Source organism: Elephantulus edwardii, unplaced genomic scaffold, assembly GCF_000299155.1.
Source record: "Elephantulus edwardii isolate Elephantulus edwardi_28Jun2011 unplaced genomic scaffold, EleEdw1.0 scaffold00084, whole genome shotgun sequence".
NCBI classification, from domain to species: domain Eukaryota; kingdom Metazoa; phylum Chordata; class Mammalia; order Macroscelidea; family Macroscelididae; genus Elephantulus; species Elephantulus edwardii.
Window position 1 is genome coordinate 3333128 of NW_006399834.1, and position 21125 is coordinate 3354252.

General features: G+C 35.5%; 1 protein-coding gene across 3 annotated transcripts in view; it reads right to left on the reverse strand.

Moving 5' to 3' along the window:
- Positions 1-21125, reverse strand: part of LOC102874200 (RNA-binding protein Nova-1-like) — a 150672-nt gene that overhangs the window by 37725 nt on the left and 91822 nt on the right. For all 3 annotated transcript variants that reach the window (XM_006889963.1, XM_006889962.1, XM_006889964.1), the window contains one exon: positions 4176-4342. In XM_006889963.1, coding sequence (XP_006890025.1) covers positions 4176-4342 — 167 coding nt within the window. The remainder of the gene's footprint in view (positions 1-4175; positions 4343-21125) is intronic.

Consider the following 21125-nt stretch of genomic DNA (forward strand, 5'->3'; position numbering starts at 1 on the left):
TTCACAGAAAGAGTTTTGGATAATACTTGCCTACAAAAATCATCTGAAATGGTGGTCTTGTATGTTGGATTGCTAAACAAAACCTCAGAGGTTTGAATCTACCAGTCAGTCCCTTTGTGGGAGAAAAAAGAAACATTCTGTTCCAGGTAAGATTTATAGTCTCAGAAACCTGACAGAAGGTCACCATGAATTGGAATCAAATTGACCATAGTGGGCTTTTGAAAGAGATAAACAACTGCTTAGAACATAATTACCTATTCCTCTTAATAACAAAGAACCCTAACTGTTCAGATTTTGCAATAATCCACATAAAATAAAAAATAAAATTTTCCTGAGTATAATGAATATTCCCGTCTATATTTAGAAAGCACATCAGCCAGACATCCAAGGTTCCTCATTCACCACTGATTTCTTTTAATGTCTAACAGGAATGTACCTCTTCTGTCAAAATTTTCTCCTTTCTGTTGAAAAAATATGATATGTTTATCTCCATATTGTTTCTCATGCCTTAAATAAGCTTTTTCTTTCTTTATTCTATAATTACACAACTCTTTTACACATTCCATGGTCCAGTTCAAATTTCTTTCTCTTTTACATGACAATTTACACTTATGCTTATGTATGTTTCTCTTACACATTTTTTAGTTCCAGTAGTATATTGTTTAAATTGTTTGAATAAATAGTTTTATAAATTATTTTAAGCACTAGAGTCTTTCATCCTCAAGCGACAATTGTGTACAATATGGAAAAGTTTCCATCTCTTGTTGACTCAACAGCGCCCAACAGCTGAGTCTCTCACAAACTAATCTTAGAGGACAAGAGTTATGCATCTGTATTTACTGCATGTAATTCACTAAAAAGGCCTTTAATAAATACATGATTAAATAAATAACTGAATGAAGAAATTAATAATGAATTAACAAACGTAACTGGTTATTTTGCCATTTTTTATGACTAATGCAAAATCCTTAGGGCTAAATAAAATATTTTTTATTTTTTTTTATGCATTGTTGAGTACTGTGGAGTCAGAATGGACATCGTTGACCCTCAAGGAGGTTTTCAGAGGCAGTTAACCACTTGGCAGGAGACTGGCCATCCTTCTCCCACAGAGCATGATATAAACCATGTGCCTCTGGAATTGCAGTGTAGTTTCTTGCTACCAGATCACCAAAACTCATATGTCTGTCTATCACTCTATCTATCTATCTATCACTCTATCACTCTAGCTATCTATCTATCTAACATCTATCTATCTAAAAATACCTTTAGCTAAGGGGGCTTTTCTTAAAACTATTATTGTGACCAAATAATTGAATAGTGCACAGTATCTAACAGTTGAAGTTGGCCATAAGGTTATCATAATAGATTTAACCATTCAAGTACGTTTAAAGATCTGAGAGACCATTCTAAACTACTTTTATTTAAGAAAAATATACTAGTTTGAGAATTCATTCATCAATAAAAGTAGATTTCATTTGGGCAGGATATTTTGATTCCACACAATTTATTCAGTTACTAACTTTAGATAACATAATTCAGAATAGATTTCTTTTATGCTTATTAATGTAAAACTAATAATTTTTAGAACATTTTAGAACTTTGAACTCCTATTTTAAATCCAAGTTACACATAAATTATATTTTTTAAAAACAAGCAAAACTTTAAAATATTGATGATAAAATGGACAAATGTAATAACTAAAAAAATAAAATGCATAACTGAATTTTCAACATGAATCTATTTCTATGCAGAGGCTGCTTTTTCTTGGCTCCAACATTTTAAAACCTACTATTCTTAAAACAATTTGATCAAGAAAATTGCTAAGGAAAGATTACAAAGAAATTGTTTAAAAATAACTTTAGAACTGACGTTAAAAGCAAGCATTTAATAGCATAGTTAATTTGGGAAAGATTAATATTTAACAAATATCTTCATACCCTACATATTAAAATATAACCATTCCATAAACATCACATAATCTAGTAGATTAAATCTATATACTTGACATATAATTTAGAGACTGATTCAGTGAAAACTACTGCACTGGTAAAGCAGGATCCTAAAAGGTTAAGGACCAAACTCAGTGGACAAAAAGTTCCCCAGTTTCTCTATAACATCTTGGAAATATTCCTTTTCTCCAGATTGCAAGGAAAATATTAAATGTATTTCCTTATCAGATTCAGTGTATGTTTTTAAGAAATTATTGATTGTATTCTTATTTCCCATTCATTACTGATTACATGAATATATTAAATGACTAACAATGTATACATTTTTTAAATCCCATGAAGTTCTATGAGGTTTACAAATGAATACAAACAAAAGTGAATCCAGCACTGTTACTTTTTAAACTTATCATGACCATAATTAATATTATATACACCAAGGAAGTAAAACAAAACCAAAAAACTTTTTAAATTACAATATGCAAAAATATATCTATACTAGCATTGGTTACAGGGTAACCTAAAAATTTCATATTGTCATAGATTAAGTTATATTTTTAGCAGCTATTACTATGCCATTAATTAATTTACTAGGTATTTATTATTATAAAAGCAATAAAAATTCATTCACATCACTGTCTTGACACTCTGGTATTGCTTTGTAGATTTTATACTACCCAAATGACATTTTACTATTTTGCCCCTAAATACTGAAACATCTCCATGGAAGTAACGAAGGACAAGGGAGAAATAAGAGATTGGATTATGGCAAAGTCAATGGACCCTACACTTTAGTGCTGCTTTAGAATGTTCAAATGATTTTTAACCTAGAAATCTCTAACTAAATTCCTACCTAATTTTAAAATCTGAAGCAAGTTATGGTATTATAATGATGGCTTTAGTCTTTAAACTACTCATTGCTTGATATTTTATGTAATTCTTATCACAACTAGGATATAATAAATATTTCAAAACTATAAATATCTATGAAAAATAAAAATATCCACTAATGTTTAGTATTTTACAATATTTATATTCTACTGTGTATAAATTAGGAAATATTTCCTTAAAAACTTATGAGGATTGTACATATGGAACAATGCTGACAATGATAAAGTAGGAAAAGGATAATTTTATATGGAATAACAGCTGTATACTCATAGTATAAACAAAGAGGGACTTTTAATGGTAATTAATAGAAAACAGGATTAGACTAAAATATGAAGATATGTCACCTAATTATTAATTTTTAATTTACATTTGATCAATCAGCATTCAAGTTTATCTATATATTGGAAACAAGATTCATAACACAATTTTTAAAAAATATTTGTTTTCAACTCAGAAACATGAAATTAATAAGACTTTAAGCTACATCTCAAATTTATTACAATAATCATAAATATTCTGTAGATGAAATATCCTGATAATTAATGAAAATACATTTCTTTTGAAGCCATAGTCTATTGGTAGAGTTCACAAATTAAGAAATTATCTGCAATAGGGCTAAAGAAAAAACAATAATTGTAAAATATCAAATAATTAGATAATTTTAAAGAACTATTGAGAAGAATCCATCTTATTTTACATTAAAGAATGCCATTTTTCCTCTACATAATTTCAGCCATCATTCAATCTTAAAATTAACATTGATATTTGTCAAGGAAAATTTTGTTACAGAAAATCCCATGCATTAAAAATTAGTACTTTATGACATATATCCAAATACTATACAAATCATACAGAACATAAGAGTTGATTCATAACAAAGTACTGCTTTTTAGTTACACAGGTTTACTTATACATATTTATTCAAAACTAAAAAATGTTCAACAAGACAAATTAACAAAACAAGAATCCGTTTTCATAACACTATTCTTAAGCTAATATATATATCACTAAAAATATAGTAGAAATTGAGAATCATTTCATTTAAAGTTTTATATTTTATTTAAAAAGTGATACATTTTAAATATATTAAATTTGTAAAAATTAATTTTTAAAAGTCACACAATTGCTCCTCAATTAACACTAATAAATAAATAATTGAATCAATAAATAAATTAGGAGTAGAGGTGCATAGTACTTAAATAGTTAAATAATAATTCTGGTATGTTTTGGGATATGCAGGAGAAAAACAATTCTATACTAAGATTGTAATTCTTCTTTTATAAAGTATTCATACTAAGCTGAGGATATTTCTCTTTGATTTCCCAACTAAACACTCACTTGTTTGATGCGATCTGGGTTAACGGTGGTCTGGGGTTGTAGAATACTGACTGGTTCTGTCTTGGCCACATTTTGGGGCATTTCTCGAATTTTTTCAGCAATGAAGCCATGAACTGCATTCAGTGCTTCAACTGTTCCCTGGATCAAGCACACTCGTTCAGTAGTACCTGTGGATAAGAGATTAAGTTTTTAAAAATGATGCTTTCTTATTTGGTATTTTTAAAAACTATGAAAAGGAAGACATACTCAATATTTCATTTATTCATTCTTATAATAAACACTAAGCATGAAACTATAGAAACCTCTGAAACCATCACCCTAAGTAGTTTATCTTTTTTTCCAAAAATCTGAAATCTTAACAAAAACAACATTTTAGCTAAAGTTGTAAACATTATCTGACTTGAACAGCAAGTAATTTTAAGAACTACATGGGATCAAAGTGACAACAGCATTATGGAAGATTAGACAGGAACCTCACAGGAGAGTGTGTTCATATTAATAAGAGGAAGAGCAATTCAGAAAAGTAGAGTCAGAATGGTTATACAACTTAAATAATGTAATCAACACCACGAATGCTAATGTGGAGAAATTGTTGAATTGGTATACATTTTGCTAGTTGTTGTCGTTATGTGCCATGGGCCATGGAGTTGCTTGTGACTCATAGTGACCTTATGTACAACGGCTCTGATCCTTGTTCTATTCTATGCGTACCTTACTGTGTCTGACACACCCACCTCCATTACCCACCCCAGTCACTGACTCAATCCATTTCATCGAAGTTCTTCCTCTCTTGCCCTGTACTTCCACCCTTCCAAGCATGATGTCCCTCTCAAACGACTAGTCACTCCTTGCAACATCATTGCCTCCGAGGAGCAGGCTGGTTTCACTTTCTCTAGGATGACCGTGTCTGTTCTCCTAGCAGTCCATGGTTATTCAGTAGTCCAAGAGTATTCAATACTCTTCTCCAGCACCACAGATCAAAGGCAGCAATGCTATCATCCCTAGTCATTGTCTAGCTTTTTGATGCATAGAAAGTAATTGCAAAGACTACAGCTTGAGTCAGGTTCACCTTAGTCTCCAGACTTACATCATTGCTCTTCAGCACTTTGGAGAGGTCCCTGACAGAAGACTTTGCCAATGAAATTAATCTTCCGATTTACTGACTGCTGGTGCAAAGAGTGTTGACTGTTGAGTGAAACAAACTAAAGCTGTTAACAATCTCAATCTCTTCACCATCTATCGTGATGCTGCAAATTGGCCTACTGGTGAGAATTTCTGTGGCTTTTTTTTTTATATTTTACTTCCATCTATATTGAAGGCTGCAGTCCTTGACCTTCTGGAGCAAGTGCTCAGGGCCTCCTCAGTTTCAGCACGCAAGGTTGTGTTATCTGCATAACGTAGCTGGTTAAGTCTTCCTCCAATCTGATGACACATTTCTCCTCAGAGAGCCCTGCCTCCTGGATGATCTGTTCTGCATATAGGTTGAAAAGGTATGGAGCCCTGATATACACCTTTGCCCAATTGTGAACCATGTAGTGTTTCCTTCCTCTATTCTAAGACTTCCTACTGGTCCAAGTATAGGTTTCGCATAAGCACAAACCTATGTGTTTAAATAGTTTTGGGACTGGGTATGGAAGTGGGAGATTTCACCTTGGCCCTATTCAACACAGGTATGCCCACATTTCTAGTAGTCTTGCGGGCAGGGTCTGAGTGTTTAAATAGTTTTCAGGCTGAGTGTGGAGTTGGGAGATTTCACTTTGGTCCTATACAACACAGGTATGCCTGCATTCCCAGAAATCTGGAAGGCTGGGCCTATGTGTTTATATAGTTTTCGGGCTAAGGGGATGGGCAGAATTTACTTTGTCTCTCTCCAACACAGGTATGCCCACATTCCTAGAAGTCTGTCGGGCAGAGTTTGAGTATTTAAATAGTTCTGGGGTTGAGCACAGGGGCAGGAGATTTCACCTTGGCCCTAACCAACAGAAGTATGGATTTTCTTAGACATTCTCAGTAACAAGAGTGACAAGGTCAGTAACAACAGTAAAAAGAAGACAGTATTAGAAATTTGTAAAACACAAATAATGAGCTATAGAAAGAGCTATGGATCTTCCAAGGCCTTATTCTTGGGTTGAAAAATCAGACACTTTTAAATAGTTAACTACAGTATCATACAGGATATTGGCGGGGGGAAGCCACAGTTATAGAGAAAAGAGTATTTAAGTTTGTGGGAAGAGGGATCTTTAAAAATCCCCATCGTAGATACATTTCTGAATTTACAACACCCTCTATTCACTTTGTTGTCCTTGAATCATAGCAACAATCACTCCCTGCATTCTCTACTTGCTTATATGTTATTTCCCACTAGAATGTAAACTCTGTTTTATTGTGTATGGATTCTCAAAGCCTAGAACAGATAATGGTGCACAGGAGGTAAACAACAAATATTTGTTGGCTAAATGAATCAATGCTATCTTTACTGTTGAGTTTTAAAAAGAAAAAACATTTAAAAGGAAGTTTAAAAACAGCTTATACAATTTGAATTAACGAGTAATATATAAAGATATTAAAAGTATTTGTTTTATCTGACTCTGAAAATACACTGGAGAGTCAGGTATGTGCTGGTTCCAACTCAAAGGTACTTAACAACAACGAATACCGCCATGATGCAAAGTATGACTAAAAGTAAATGGAATGGGTTTAATACACACATTCTGTAAGCCATATTTACACTTCTTAAAGACAACTTAAAGTAATAATACTAAATTATTAGCTCTTCAACCTACTCTGAGCACCTGTGAAGCACCCTGAGATTAAACTATCATTTTCTTCTTAGCACCCTAGCACAACATATAGGTTCATTTCTCAGAAGTAACTATTTATATACTAAAAAAATTATAAAAAAAATAAAGAATGCTATTTTAAAATTTATAAGATTACTTCTTTTTCATTAATGTTAAAATATTCAAGGACCTGAAATGGTTCATTTAGGTGAAGTAATTTTAAAATTACATTTAAAACTTCTTCTGTGTGAAGGTTTACAATCACATTAGAAAAATTATAGCAAGTTTACAGTATTTACAGACTGTATAAAATGTCTTAATATAAGAATGGATTGTAATTTTTAATTATAGAAACAAAGACACAGAGCACAGGAATTAGGAGCCGAAATAAAAGTAAAATTATATGCATATAATCTAGATTTTTCAAGTGATAGAAATTGAAGTCTATGTAACAGAAAGTTTCCCAAATTTTACAAAGTATTTCAATAGAGAACAAACATAGCCTTCGTTTCTAGTGATGGACAGAACCTGAAAAATATAATGTAAATTTGAAGGCTTAGTTTTCCTGTGGTATCTCTTAATCAACCCCTTGCCTCCTTTGCTATATTGATGTAGATGTTAAGTAAAATGATCCAGTTCATAGGAATACTCTAGAGAGTCTTTACATGGTTGTATTAATTGTCCAATAAATGCCTAAAATAGGACAGGAACTGATCAATACAGGCTAATGCAAAGTGCTCTACTCTAAGTTACCAGGCAACACAAAACATAGATCAAATTACATTCCTACTTTTGGAAACAGGTACAGAATGCTCTTTCAAATATGCCAAGATAAGAAAGCAAATCAGTCAAACCTAAATAGGGTGTTTTTCTTTTTTTAATGAAACACAGCATTAAATGTATAAAAATGTTCTACTTTAATATAAGACATATCATGTCAGACAACACGAATACTCTTAATATTTATAGACTAGCAGAGAGAAAATGGAAATCACTGAGGCATTAAAAAAAAAAGGTTGCCTAAAACTCTATTTCATAGGGAGCTATGGTGGCCTAGTGGCAAGAAACTGCACTGCAATCCCAGAGGAGCATGGTTTGAATCCAGCAGATGTTCTGCTGGAGAAGGAGGGACAATCTCCTCCAGTACCAGTCAGATCCTATTTGACGGCGCGCGCGCACACACACCCAACAACTCACTCTTTCACACAGCATGCATGAGACAATCGGGACACTGTTCACAGGTTTATGGCTTCAATACAAATTCTGAATCCAAATTACATGACTTCTGCTAGAAACACTATAAAAAAGAAAATGAAGAACAACAGACATTGTGCATCCACCACTGGAAATTCCCATAATCCTCTGAAGAGATGCTACACTGTTTGTCTACTGAACTCTAAAGGTCTTTTCCATGTAGGTAATACAAAACAGAATTTTTAGAAGGAAGATAGAAAAAGGAAAGCTGTTGGGTATATGACCAAAATTATGTGACAAAAATGACTCTATAAATCATAAAAATTAGCAATTTTTGTCATTTTAAAGGCTTTTAGTTTCCATGAAATTCTAAACAGTGAGTTATTGATCATTTCATTTGTTTAAAAGTACTATTTCCTTCTGTTTGTAACAGAATCACAAAAAAATCCTTAAAATCTGCTATATAAAAATATATGCTCACATTTTCATACAGTGAAGATTCAGCTGCACAAAAGATCATTGATTTAAAATGGCATTTTTAAGGAAGAAATTATAGTAACTCTAGAAGAAGGGTCAGGGTCATAAAGTGTAATTGAAATAGCATAAAGTTTTGATCTCACACGCAACATGGAATGTTGACAAGTCATGGCCTTTTAAAATTAGATATGAGACTAACTTTCATATTTCTTTTTATAATAATTAAAAAGTATCTTCTTTCTGACCAATCCTGGATAAGTCATTTATACTGTTCACGCTTTCATAAAAAGGAAATATTCTATCAACTGATCTCATCATCTTTTTGGTCACAAGTACAATATTCTTCCAATTATTAAGGATTTCTTTTATTATAGTTTTTCCTTTTCTTTTTTTGATGATTATCATTGTGAAACAAGTATTGTTATGTAGTCTTTTCTTTAAGACTCTCTTTATGAAAGAATTAGAAAACTTTTCTTTTGCAAATTTACTCTAATGAAGTAACTAAGGCAATGATCCTCAATGGATAAAACTGTTGAGTAGAAGGTTTTGAAAAATTTTTAATGGACCTACTAGGCTGTCACCTAGTGATTAATATTAGCATCATCAAGAGTTGGATGCTCTTGTGACCTATTTTGGTTAGAACCTGCATTACAACCTTTAATTAAAACATATGTTTTGAAATCACCAGCTGCTTCGCAGGAGGATGGGCAAGCTCCTTTTGGGCAATTATACTGCCTCTGGAAACCCAATAGAGGGTTGGGGTTAGGCACATGGCTGGGTGAGACGAGGCAAAAGATAGGAAGAAGGTGAACACCAACTTTTTGGTGGGAACATGTAGAGAAGGTCTGCAGATTACACATAAGGGAATTGTTTAGTCTTGCCATCCCACCAGATTAGAATGAACAGATTTAACTGCAGAAAATGGGGATTGTGATACCAGCAGAGAGAAGTGGCGAGTTCAGTACTCATCCATTTGGATCCGAGATTCGTGTGTTAAGTAAGACCTGGACTCTAATGATAAACACTAACAATAGCAGCAGTAGAAGAGAAATAGATTGACTGACATAGAGTGACAAAGGCATGCACTCATTCATGCTGAACTACTGGAAAGTGGGGAAAGATGTCATAATTGGCAGGACTAAGAGTGCTTTGTAACACAGGTCTGAAACCATCAAGCTGAAGGTCAAAGGGTTTGCAAGCACACCTAAAATAGCTATTCAGAATGAAGAATTGTTTCAACTGTTTCCAACCTGAATTTGGACATTCTAACTTCCCTAATTAGGGAGCTCTGGTGACCTAGAGGTAAGGAGTTGAACTGTCAACTCAAAGGCATACAGTTTGAATCAACTCTTTCCTTTACATTTACTATGATTAAGATTGATTGGGCAGCATTTTGCTTCTAATGTAATTGTGTGTAATTATAGATACATGAAGAGTCTAGGGATAGTGGAAGTGGTTAATGTACTTGATGAGTCACGGAAAGCTTAATCATACCTTGATTTCAGAAAAACTTGACAATAATACAACAAAGTAAAGACCCAACTTCCTTTTTTTAGAGATTTTTGGCTTAAAATATATTTTATCAAGTCAAAAGGAAAAAAATTCATTAATTTACAAAAAATATAGTAATATTTTTTCAGAGACCTTATGATAGAACCAGAGGAAAAATTGATGTACTGTAAAGGAGCCACATGGAGACAGCTGTATCTGCCATTACCAACTCCACAATGGGGATCTGCCCTGTCTACAGGACCCACAACACTAAACCAGTTCCCATGAAGTCAGACGTGTTCCCTATGTTCCCACATCTATTTCTACTCATACCAACATCCATTTTATTGCTCTGCCCATTCCAAAATTTGTTTCAATAGCTCACAGACCATACAGAACAACAGTGTTGTTATGTACCATTGAGTTGCCTGTGACTCTGACTCTAAGTACAGCAGCTCTGAACCCTGCCCCGTCCTGAGTCAGTCTCACTAATTCTGATACAACTACTGTATCAATCCATCTCATCTGGGTCCTCCTCCCCACCACTGTCCCTCCACTCTTCCATGCATGATGTCCTTCTCCAAGATCTCTCCTGGCCACATGCCCAAAGTATGTGAGACAGAGCCAAGTCAAAGCAGGTTGGTAGCAGACATAATCACTCAGTCAGGATAGCTTATGAAATGTGCTCACAGGCACCTTGTGGCTTTGGGCAAGTGTTACAAAGCCTTTAGTCTTGTCAATTACAGCTCATCCCCACCTCTGTTCCAAGTCCTCCAAAAAACTTGGGGAAAAGGCTCTTAGCTTTGGTTCCATGGGAACCAAACCTGTCACATGTCAAGTCTCTGGTTCTGTGTTGCAGCCACAGTTTCTTCTGCTGTAGGTCTAGCTGGCACAAGAATCTTTATCCTCAGATGGGCACATTGCATTCTCTTGTTTTGTTTTTGCTGGTGGTGAGATTCATCTGCCCAATTTAATGGTGAGACAAACTAATTCCCCAGCAGACTAGCTAACACCCCATATTTACATATTTCTGCACACCCACATGGGAAAGTCAAACTCAATGGCTGGCAATGTCATTTCTGGACAATAAACCCTTAACATCATATGCAGTTCTCATTAACTTATTCTCTACACAACACATGTGTAAGATCTAGTAACTTACTCCTCACTAATTATTCCAATGAAGCAGAACCAATAGGATTCTAACTTCTGAGGATTTAGAAGACTGAAAACAGACATTTTTGAAAATTCTAAGTGCATTGGGAAAGTCTACTATCAGGGACCTCTACAGAGTACTGAAGACCAAGACGTCAGTCTGAAGACTAAGGTGCACCTGATCCAGGCCATGGTCTTCACAATTACTTGCTATGCATCAGAAAGCTGGACAACGACTAGGGGTGACTGAAATAGAATTGTTCCCTTTGAGCTATGGTGCTGGAGAAGAGTACAGAATCTAACATGGACTGACAGGAGAACAAACAGGTTCCTCCTAGAAAGGGTGAAAGCAGGCTGCTCCTTGGAGGCAAGGATTCTCAGGCTTAGTCTGACACAGTTTGAGAATGTTGCAAAGAGGAAATCAGTCCTTGAAAAGGGACATCATGCTTGGAAGTTGAAAGGATAGCACAAGAGAGGAAGACCCTTGATGAGATGGATTAATTCAGTGACTTGAGTAATGAGGGTTGGTGGTCAGAGAAAATAAGGTTGGCACAGGACTGAGCAGGTTTCAGTCGCTATGAGTTGCAAGCAACTTGATGGCATATTAACAACAACAATCAATAACTAAAGTGAGTATCAAAAATTAATTTCCAGGTTCTATATTCTGGGGCATGTAAAATATTCAACTAACATTTATTTAGATGACTCCATTCATTCATTCACAGAAGACGATCATTATAATAAACAGTTTAGCCAATATAACTACTTTTCGACTCCCATGACAGATTATAGGAACAGAAAATTTCCACAACCAAAACTGACTAGACCGCAGAGTTTATACTCCAATACAAATATAGATCTACTGACCCTTCATCCATTCTCAACTCTTATTACTATTTTTGACACGGATATGTACTTCAAATTTTTCTTCCAAGAAAAATAGTACTTGATATTTTTCTGTATGTTCCTTTTGTATAGACAGGAATTTACTGTTTTGGAGAAGAATTATAGAGGTCATGTCTGTAAACTGGGAAAACATTTGTGATATAAAACGGAGCTCAAAAACTCAAAAGTGCAACCGACAGTGGCCTGAACATGTAATCAATGTCAGACGAAGTCAAAGAGGCAAACATAGCTCTAGACATTCAACATGGTAATGCATTAGAGGGGTGTTGGTGCTTAGACGCTGATTGTAGGAAGATAAAAATCTGTGGTAAGAGTGAAAATCACATACAGGTCTCATCTATCAGCCAAACTGAGCATTGATGGCATTTCTTTTTTCTTAAATAAACATTTATCAAAAGACATTGGGTTTTTACCACAGACTAATGAAGACAAGCAAGACTCACATTTGTACAGATTTCAAGAATAAATTAATTATTCAAGTCCATGAATGTAATAATATTAATCATATGCACTATATCAAATGAATGAAGAGAAAACAAAAACTGGGGCCCGTCAAATTTTAGGGGAAGTATTACAGGATAAATTTGCAAATGTTGGAAAAACTATTACATTTCAATAATATAAGGAATTAGGTTTTAATTTGGAAATATTTTTGTAATTGTTGAAATAATATTAAAATTACAATATTTAATCAAAAAAGAAAATGACAACATAACACTTACACAACCTGGCAATTTATATCTTCCTTGTTATTCACAGTTGCACTAAGACCATGATGCTTCCAATAATTAACAAAATAGATTATTGTTCATAAATTCTTTCAATGTGCAAAAAGTACACTTAGAGAACAATCTGACTTTAAGTTGACTATGAGGCCAAGATGTTATTCACCTCCTTTTGAAATTTTTTTATTCCTTACAGTGAACAGGCAAAGCATAAAATGGAATAATTCTTTTCTTTACCTTTGAGCATTAAGAAAACACAAATTAAAGGAAATATAAAATAAATATTTTAGGGGCTTGACATTAGATGTGAAAATGGATAATCTGTATCAGTTAACTATTCCACTATATTTCAAAGCAGGTAAATGTTTCGAAATTTCTGCGGAAACATAAACCACACTTAATTGGCATTCTCATTATCATCTTAGTTTTAAATATGTATGTCTCAGAAGAAACAAAATTATTGTTATAATAATATCTGTAATTCTAATTTTTAATTTCATAGAACTCATCTTCCACCTTTGTCTCTTCTCTATGAATTATTAAAATTTTATGAAAAAGGCCAGTCAAATTAAGGAATTCCAGGCTAGACTGCAGATATTGTGAGATATATATTTTCATGCTCTACCTAAGAACACAAACTCCATGTGGCTCCAATCTCCTGATGCTCTGGGTAGTTCTCTGAACTTCTAATCCAATTGAAGATATATTTTTGGACTTCCAAGTTACTAACTTACTGGTCTATGACCCATGTGACTGGTTTTTCTGTCATCTCCTGGCCTTCTTTCCTTTAAAATTTATCTTTGGGTTTTAAGTTTCCTGTCTCCTTTCCAGGTTGTTTCTGGCCATTACTCATTAATCTGTCCTCATATGAGTAACTTGAGCAGCTTTCAATTAGTTCATTTGAGTCAATTGTTTCCCTGACCAGCTGTTGTTATGTGCTCTCCTATGTGACTCTATGTATAATAGCTCTGAATCCTGCCCTATCTGGAGCCAATCTCACGGTCTCTACAACAACTCTGCCCCTATTATCCTAGTCAGTTACTGTGTCAATCCATCTCATCCAAGGTCTTCCTCTTTTGTGCTGTCCCTTCACTCTTTCAAGCATGATGTCTTTCTCCAGGGACTAGTCCCTCCTAGCAACATGCCCAAAGTAAGTGAGTAAGTGAGACAGAGCTTCAAAATCATTGCCTCCAAGGAGCAACTTGGTTTCACCCTCTCCGGGATAGACCTGTGTGTTCTCTTTACAGACCATTCAAATGTTTAACATTCTTTTCCAGCACTACAACTCCAAGACATCATAATTCTTTTATCATCATTAGTCACAGTCCAGCTCTCTGACATATAGCAAGTAATTACAAAAACCACGGCCTGGATCAGGTGCACCTTAGTCTCTGGACATCACTACTCTTCAACTCTCTGGAAAGGTCCTATGACTGTAGATTTTCCCAGTGTAATTAGTCTTTTAATTTCCTGACTGCTTGTGCCAAAAGCACTAACTGTGGAACTATGCAAGCTAAAATTGTCAACAATCTCAATCTCTTCTCTCACTACCTAGTTACTTTGTTCTCTTCCATCAAAGGCCACACAAAAAAATCCCCATTACTTAGTAATAACTTAAGTCCAAATCTCATCATGAGACTCTTAATCCTCTCATATTCTTCTCTATAGCATGGACTTGGTTCCATTTCCCTATCCTTCCTTGATTTCTAAAGCCCTTCATAGTGCCATCTGTTACTTCAATTTCAGCATATGTTCCAGATCTATACTCTTTTATTTGAATATTCATTTAAGTTTTTATCCCTTAGATAACAGTTGCCATTTATCTTCCATGGAGCCTTCAAATGTAACTTCCTCCTCTTGCCCCTTCTTAAATGCCAGATTACTCAGAGCTTTTCTTTTCTTTCTTTTTTTTTTTTTTTCCAAATCACAATGACTTTGCTCTTTTTACAATAGCTTCTTTCTCTTTCAAAGCTTAAAGAAATAAGGGCTGATCAAGAGAGTAGTTGCAAAGGTATGCAATGAGTCAGAGGACAAACACTGTTCATCAACTAGGCAGAATGAGGTATGTTGGTAATACACAACAATGAAGAATAATAGCAACTGATACGAATGAAGCCTGAGTGGAGTTAATGGTATGCTCCTGGCTGCTAACTAAAAAGGTTGGCAGCTGACACGTACCTAGGAAGAAAGGTCTGCTGATATCCTTCTGTAAAGATTAAAACCACGAAAAGGCTATGGAGCAATCTCACTCTGTAACTCATGATGTTGTGGTAAGTCAGGGCTTGCTCAAGAACAGGTAATAACAAACACCACAAAACTGTATTATGTTACCAGTCCTTTTCTTATAATAGCTTCAGTGAGCTCATATGGAAATACTTTCTTCTTTGGACTTTCTTATTGCTATTCTCAGAAGATATTCTTAATATTATGATTGTAAATCCAATAAAAAATATGAATTAATTGACTCTTCTTATCCTTCTATAGAAACTTCCCTCGTTGTTGTTGTTGTTAAGTGCCACTGAGTTGTAGACGACTAACAGCAACCCTATGAACAAAAAACCTGAACACTTGTGTATCTTTAATCATTTCTCCACATTCATAGAGTTTCAGGAGGTAAGCTATTTCAGAAGCGGACGCCACTCCCGCTTCCAAGCTTATTTTAATTAGGGAGCTCCACCAAACACGTCCACCATCATGGTTGACCATGATGTGACACATCAGTGTCACAGTATTCAGCATCAAAGCAAACATGAGTTACCTCTGTACAGAAAATGGACAGACCAGTGGTATACCACCAAAAACAATTAAAATCAGGCCTGAGTGCCACAGATTAAAATCACTCACCTTTGGCTTGGTAGCATAACTTTCTATCCACTAGGCCAACAGAATTTCTCTATGTACTTCCCTATTACTAGCCAGCATTGTCTCTCAACAGGATTGTAGCTACCTCCTATTTTTCTATTTCACTTCTTTTATCTGTACAATTCACTCCTAGCTCAAAGCAGTTTTAAGCATATAAACTATAACATACAATTTGCTATTTAAAAATAGGCTATTGTTTTTTATTTTCCATGAAAGTTAAATCCAAAATTTATATTATGACCTTACAAAGCCCCGTATGATCTGGCCTCTGTACAGCCTTCAGTCCTCATCTCTTATTACCCTGTTTCTACAATCCAAGGACTTGGATCTTTTTAGTTCTTGGAACATGCCAAACTTTCAGACCTAGTCTCTTTGTTTTCATTTAGGATTAGTCCTCTCTCTACATTAAAATATTGCACTAATTTTGGTGAGTTACATTAAAACTAGTGTAAATATTAAAAGAAGAAAGCTATGTAAACGAAAACATTTTGAAGAGATGAACTTCAATGACATCAGGTCACAAAGAAATCTGAATTTTTTTTTCTATTTATTAAAAATCATTACCGTTCAAAATTATTTGTTATACATTTGCTTAAATTTTTCCCTCTTTAAACAACTGGGATCTAGAGGGAAGAGAAGAGACCAGAGAATGGTCAAAATTTTGGGGTCAGCTATTGCTGCCAGTTTAGGGCCTGTGTCAGGAAAAGAAGGCTTACTCATATACAGTGCCACCCAAAGGTAATAAAGGAGGTCAGAATTGCTTCCACTGTGGAAAGCTGGGCCACTTCAGTAGACAATGTCACAGAAGAGAGCCACAGATAGGCAAGGGAGTAGAGAAGAAGCTCCCACTCACTTGTTTTAAGTGTGGCTCTGAAGGACACTTGGCCAAGGTGGCCGACATCAGGTCCTCGTGGCAGACAGGACCGACAGGCCCCAGCTCCCAGCTGGAAACAAAGGACACTTCAATGATTTAGATCCTCCCAGAAGAGCTGTGGGTGAGCATTAACATTACTGGTAAGTATATTCGTTTTCTCCTAGACACAGAGCCTACTAATTGGCCCTAAAAGCCTTCTGGGGTCCCAACTCTTCTCATGATGTCTTAGTTGTTGGAATGGATGGAAAACCTCATAAGCAGTTCTTTACCTCTATCTTGCATGGGAACTTCCGAGTTGTAAAACAACCCAGTGGTAGATGGAATTTGCTCCAGGACTTAAGAACCATAAATGACATAGCTGAGCCTCTACATCTTGTGGTTACTAACCTCTACACTATAATAGACAAAGTGCTAGTCTACAGGCCTTTTATTGTAAGAACCACCTTCCCTCTGTAATTTGATTTGTACCACTATCAGAACCTCTACTCGGAATATTATTGCTTTTTAATTTTTGACTCATGTACTTTTAAATTGTTAGTTAAATTTGTGTCTTCTAGGCTGCAACAGTTACATGATGCATCTTCAAGGATATGAACATGTATGGCTAAGCACAACTGATAACAGTGCATCTAAATTCCAAAATCAATCTCCATAATAGTCTATGTGTTTCCCACTGCCAAAGGGGCCCTTTAGAGTAGTGAGAGAAGATCTTCACCCTGAAACCCACACCGTCCCTTTTCAGCAGGAAGTAGCTAAGAGAATGCGCCATCCCCTTTTTCTAATGAATCAGGGTGAAGTCTCTCTCAGGGAGGAGTGATAGGTAATGGCAAAGGACACACTGACAAAGGAGATTAATCAGAACTGGCTTTGACAAGCACTGTGGCAATTGGACAATTAAAACAGACATTGGGGGGGGGAGAAGAATGAACTGGGGAGGAGGGTAGAGAAAACAGTGCAACAATGAATGAATGAAAACCCAAAATCTCTGTAAATGTTCATTAAAACGAATAAAATTTAATAATAAAAAATCATTACCATGGGATAGTCATTACTGAAATATACAAATGATTACATCTATCATTATGTGCCTAGTGGTATGGAGTTGTGTGGCTAACCGAAAGGCAGGCAATGTGAACCCACCAGTCTCTCCATGGGAGAAAGAAGGGCAATCTCCTCCTGTGCAAATCACAGCCTCTGACAACCTACTGGTGAGTGAACGGCACATAACAACACCACATTTATATTTCAGAGCAGTGTGGTGTTTTTTTTTTCTAGTCAGTCTTTTATAGAAACAATAACGGATACAAGATAAGCCCATATAATAGTATTTAGGAGTGGAGAATGAAGAAAACATTGGGCATTTATTTGAAGATGTATGTGTTAATGTTTTACTGATTTAACTTTATGAATATTGATGCTTACTGAATATAATGTTAAGCTATTATTGTAAAAATTACTACTAAATATTACTGTTAGATGTTGCTATGTGCCGCTGAGTCACTCAATAGCAACCGTATGTACAACAGCCCTAAATCTTACTCTATTCTGTGCCAATCTTATTGTCTCTGACATACCTACCATCATTACCCAAGTCACTGAGTCAATCCACCTCACGGAGGGTCTTCCTCTCTTACACTGTCCCTCTACCTTCCCAAGTATGAGGTCCCTCTCCAAGGACTGGTTCCTCCTTGCAACATGTCCAAAGTATGCCAGCTGAAGCTTCAGAATCCTTGCCTTCAAGGAGCAAATTGGCTTCACCCTCCCTAGAACGAACTTACTTGTTCTCTCAGCAGTTCATGGTATATCAATACTCTTCTCCAGCATCATAGCTCAAAGGCATCCATTCTCCTGTCATCCCTAGTCATCATCCAGCTTTCTGATGCATAGCAAGTAATTGTTAAGACTATGTCCTTGATCAGACACACCTTAGTCTCTAGACTGACATCGCTGCTCTTCAGTACTCTGGAGAGGTATCTGACAGCAGACTTTCATAAAATGAATACTAGATATTGCAGATTATGGAAAGCATATAAGTCCCCTTTCAGATAGTGAAGTAGATATGCTAAAAGGGAAGATGTGCCCTGGAGTGATGTTTGTGGAAAGGAGTACTAAGTAGAGGGTATGGGGTTTAGTCTTGTGTAAGATTATGCCCCACCCACTACTCTGATTACATTTGCATTTGAATGGATTTTTAACACTCTACTCCTTGAACTTTTGGTTAGGCAGCATAACTGCTTATCCACTAGGACAACAGAATCTTGACACAAACACCTCCCCCCTCCTTGGACTGTAGATTGAACAGATTTACATTTGAAAGAAAGATAAGCAGGAAGAAGAAGGAGAGAGAGAGAGAGAGACAGACAGACAGACAGACACTGACCTTTTAAAAACTGGAACAAATTGTTTTGTTTCTGAGGCAAGTAAAGTTGGTACCTATTAGAGTCCTCCTCTTCCAGGACTTGATACTTATAGGGCTATGTTCCCTTGTAGTGACCACAGCAGTTCACCTGATTAGTGGATGTGAGAGAAATGAAGCAATGAAGAAATAGGCTAAGTTTGGACATGTTCCGTTCACACTTTTTACTTAACATCCACAGGTGTCTGGATAAGCAAAGAAGGGTTGCTGGCTTGAAGTATAGTGTCATGAGGATCCCTGCCTTGTTGACCTAGCCCATGTGCAGACAGGGCTAAGTAAGGGACCAGCAAGTGTGAAATGCAGAAGGATTGAGGATTCCTGAGCTTGTAGCTGGTGCTCACGGTATCCAGCTACTGATGGCTAGGAATGAAGTGATCATTTCCCAACCAGGTGAAGGTGCCTCATGCTGTGAGCTAATGTTGAATGCTGCAACTTGATGGCTGGCTCTGGAATGGACTTTTGCTTATAGATGCGAATGCAAAAGATGTAACCTGAACAGAAGATTCTTCAGAAAACAAAACAAGTGTTTTCTCAGAGCACTGGTGTAATAGAAATGGGCCAATCAGGAACTGCCTATCTAAAATTTTGTGGGATAAAAGAATAAGGCATGAAGTTTGTAAAAGAATTAGAAACCTCAATGTCAGAAAAATGTGAGGGACTATGGGACAGATCACCAATTGTTTACACATAAATTTAAGAAGACATTCAAGAAAATGAAAACAAGCCTATCAGAACTAAACCATGACCTGAATGGAGAAACCATTTTAATAATTGATTTGACAAACTAAATACTAATAATCAAAGACCAGAAGAGTTGTGGTTGACATCCAGGATAGCAAAAATAAAGAGAACAAAACACCATTAAAAAGACAGCAAAGAAACAAAATACCAAAAGGATGCCAGAAGGGACTCAGAAACTTGCTCTTGAATACAGAGTAGCTAAGATGAATGGAAGAAATGATGTAGTAAAATAGCCAAATGATCAGGAGATTTCAAAGTCTTTTTTAAAAAGGCAGTTACCTGAATTTAAAAAAGCAAAAAGAAAGAAGCAAGCTCATCATTTCTCAAGCTGAAGAAACCAAAGGAAAATTTAAAGCTTTAAGTTGTAACAGAGGATTCTTTGGGCAGAATATTGGACAAAACAGGAAAACAAAAGGATAGTATGAGGGGAAAAAAGATGGAAAGTGAGAAAATACATAACCACCATATCAAACAATTAATTATCAATGTTCAACCATTTTGGGATGTAGCCTTTGAACAATAACCAAGGGGACTGAGGAAAAATCCAAGTTTCACCAAGGGAATTTATGAAAAACAAAGCCACAGCAATTTACAGAATTCCTATTTAGATATTTCAATAAATGGATGTAACAGTGGAAGTCTTCAGTAGTCTATACTAAGAAAGCGGAAAGACAGCTTCTTGGCCAACTGACTGGAATATATTAATATTTTGCCCATTCCAATATATGGTAATCCAACAGACTATATCATTTATGGAACAATATCATTAATCTTAGAAGTACAGCTACAATGTTCCTTAGAAGATGGGATGGCCAGATTTTTACATTAGTGTGCAATAAGGATGAACCAGTCTCTGGAGAAGAACATTGTACTTGGTAAAGTAAAGGACCAATGAAAAAGAGGAAGATCTGCAATGAGAGAAAATGATACAGTGGCTGCAGCAAGGGGTTCAAATATGTCAACTATTGTGACGACAAGGAAGTGTTCTGTTTTGTTGTACGTAGTGTCACTGTAAACTGGAATAAAATAGAGGGCATCTAACAAAAAATTCATTACCCATTCTTTAGTTCTGAGAGAGTTCTGCTCTTAGTATCCGCAAATTTCCAGTAAAATAGAAGTTATATGTGGTACAGTAGATTATAAAACTGAATAATTATTTTTAGAAGACAAAATGCACTATATTTATTTGAGACATTTCAGTTATTACACATATCTTCACATATACATCACAGGCAACTCAATGGCACATAAGAACAATTGTTGTTGTTGTTATGTGCCTTCGAGTTGCCTGCGACTCATAGCGACCCTATGTACAACAGCCCTAAACTC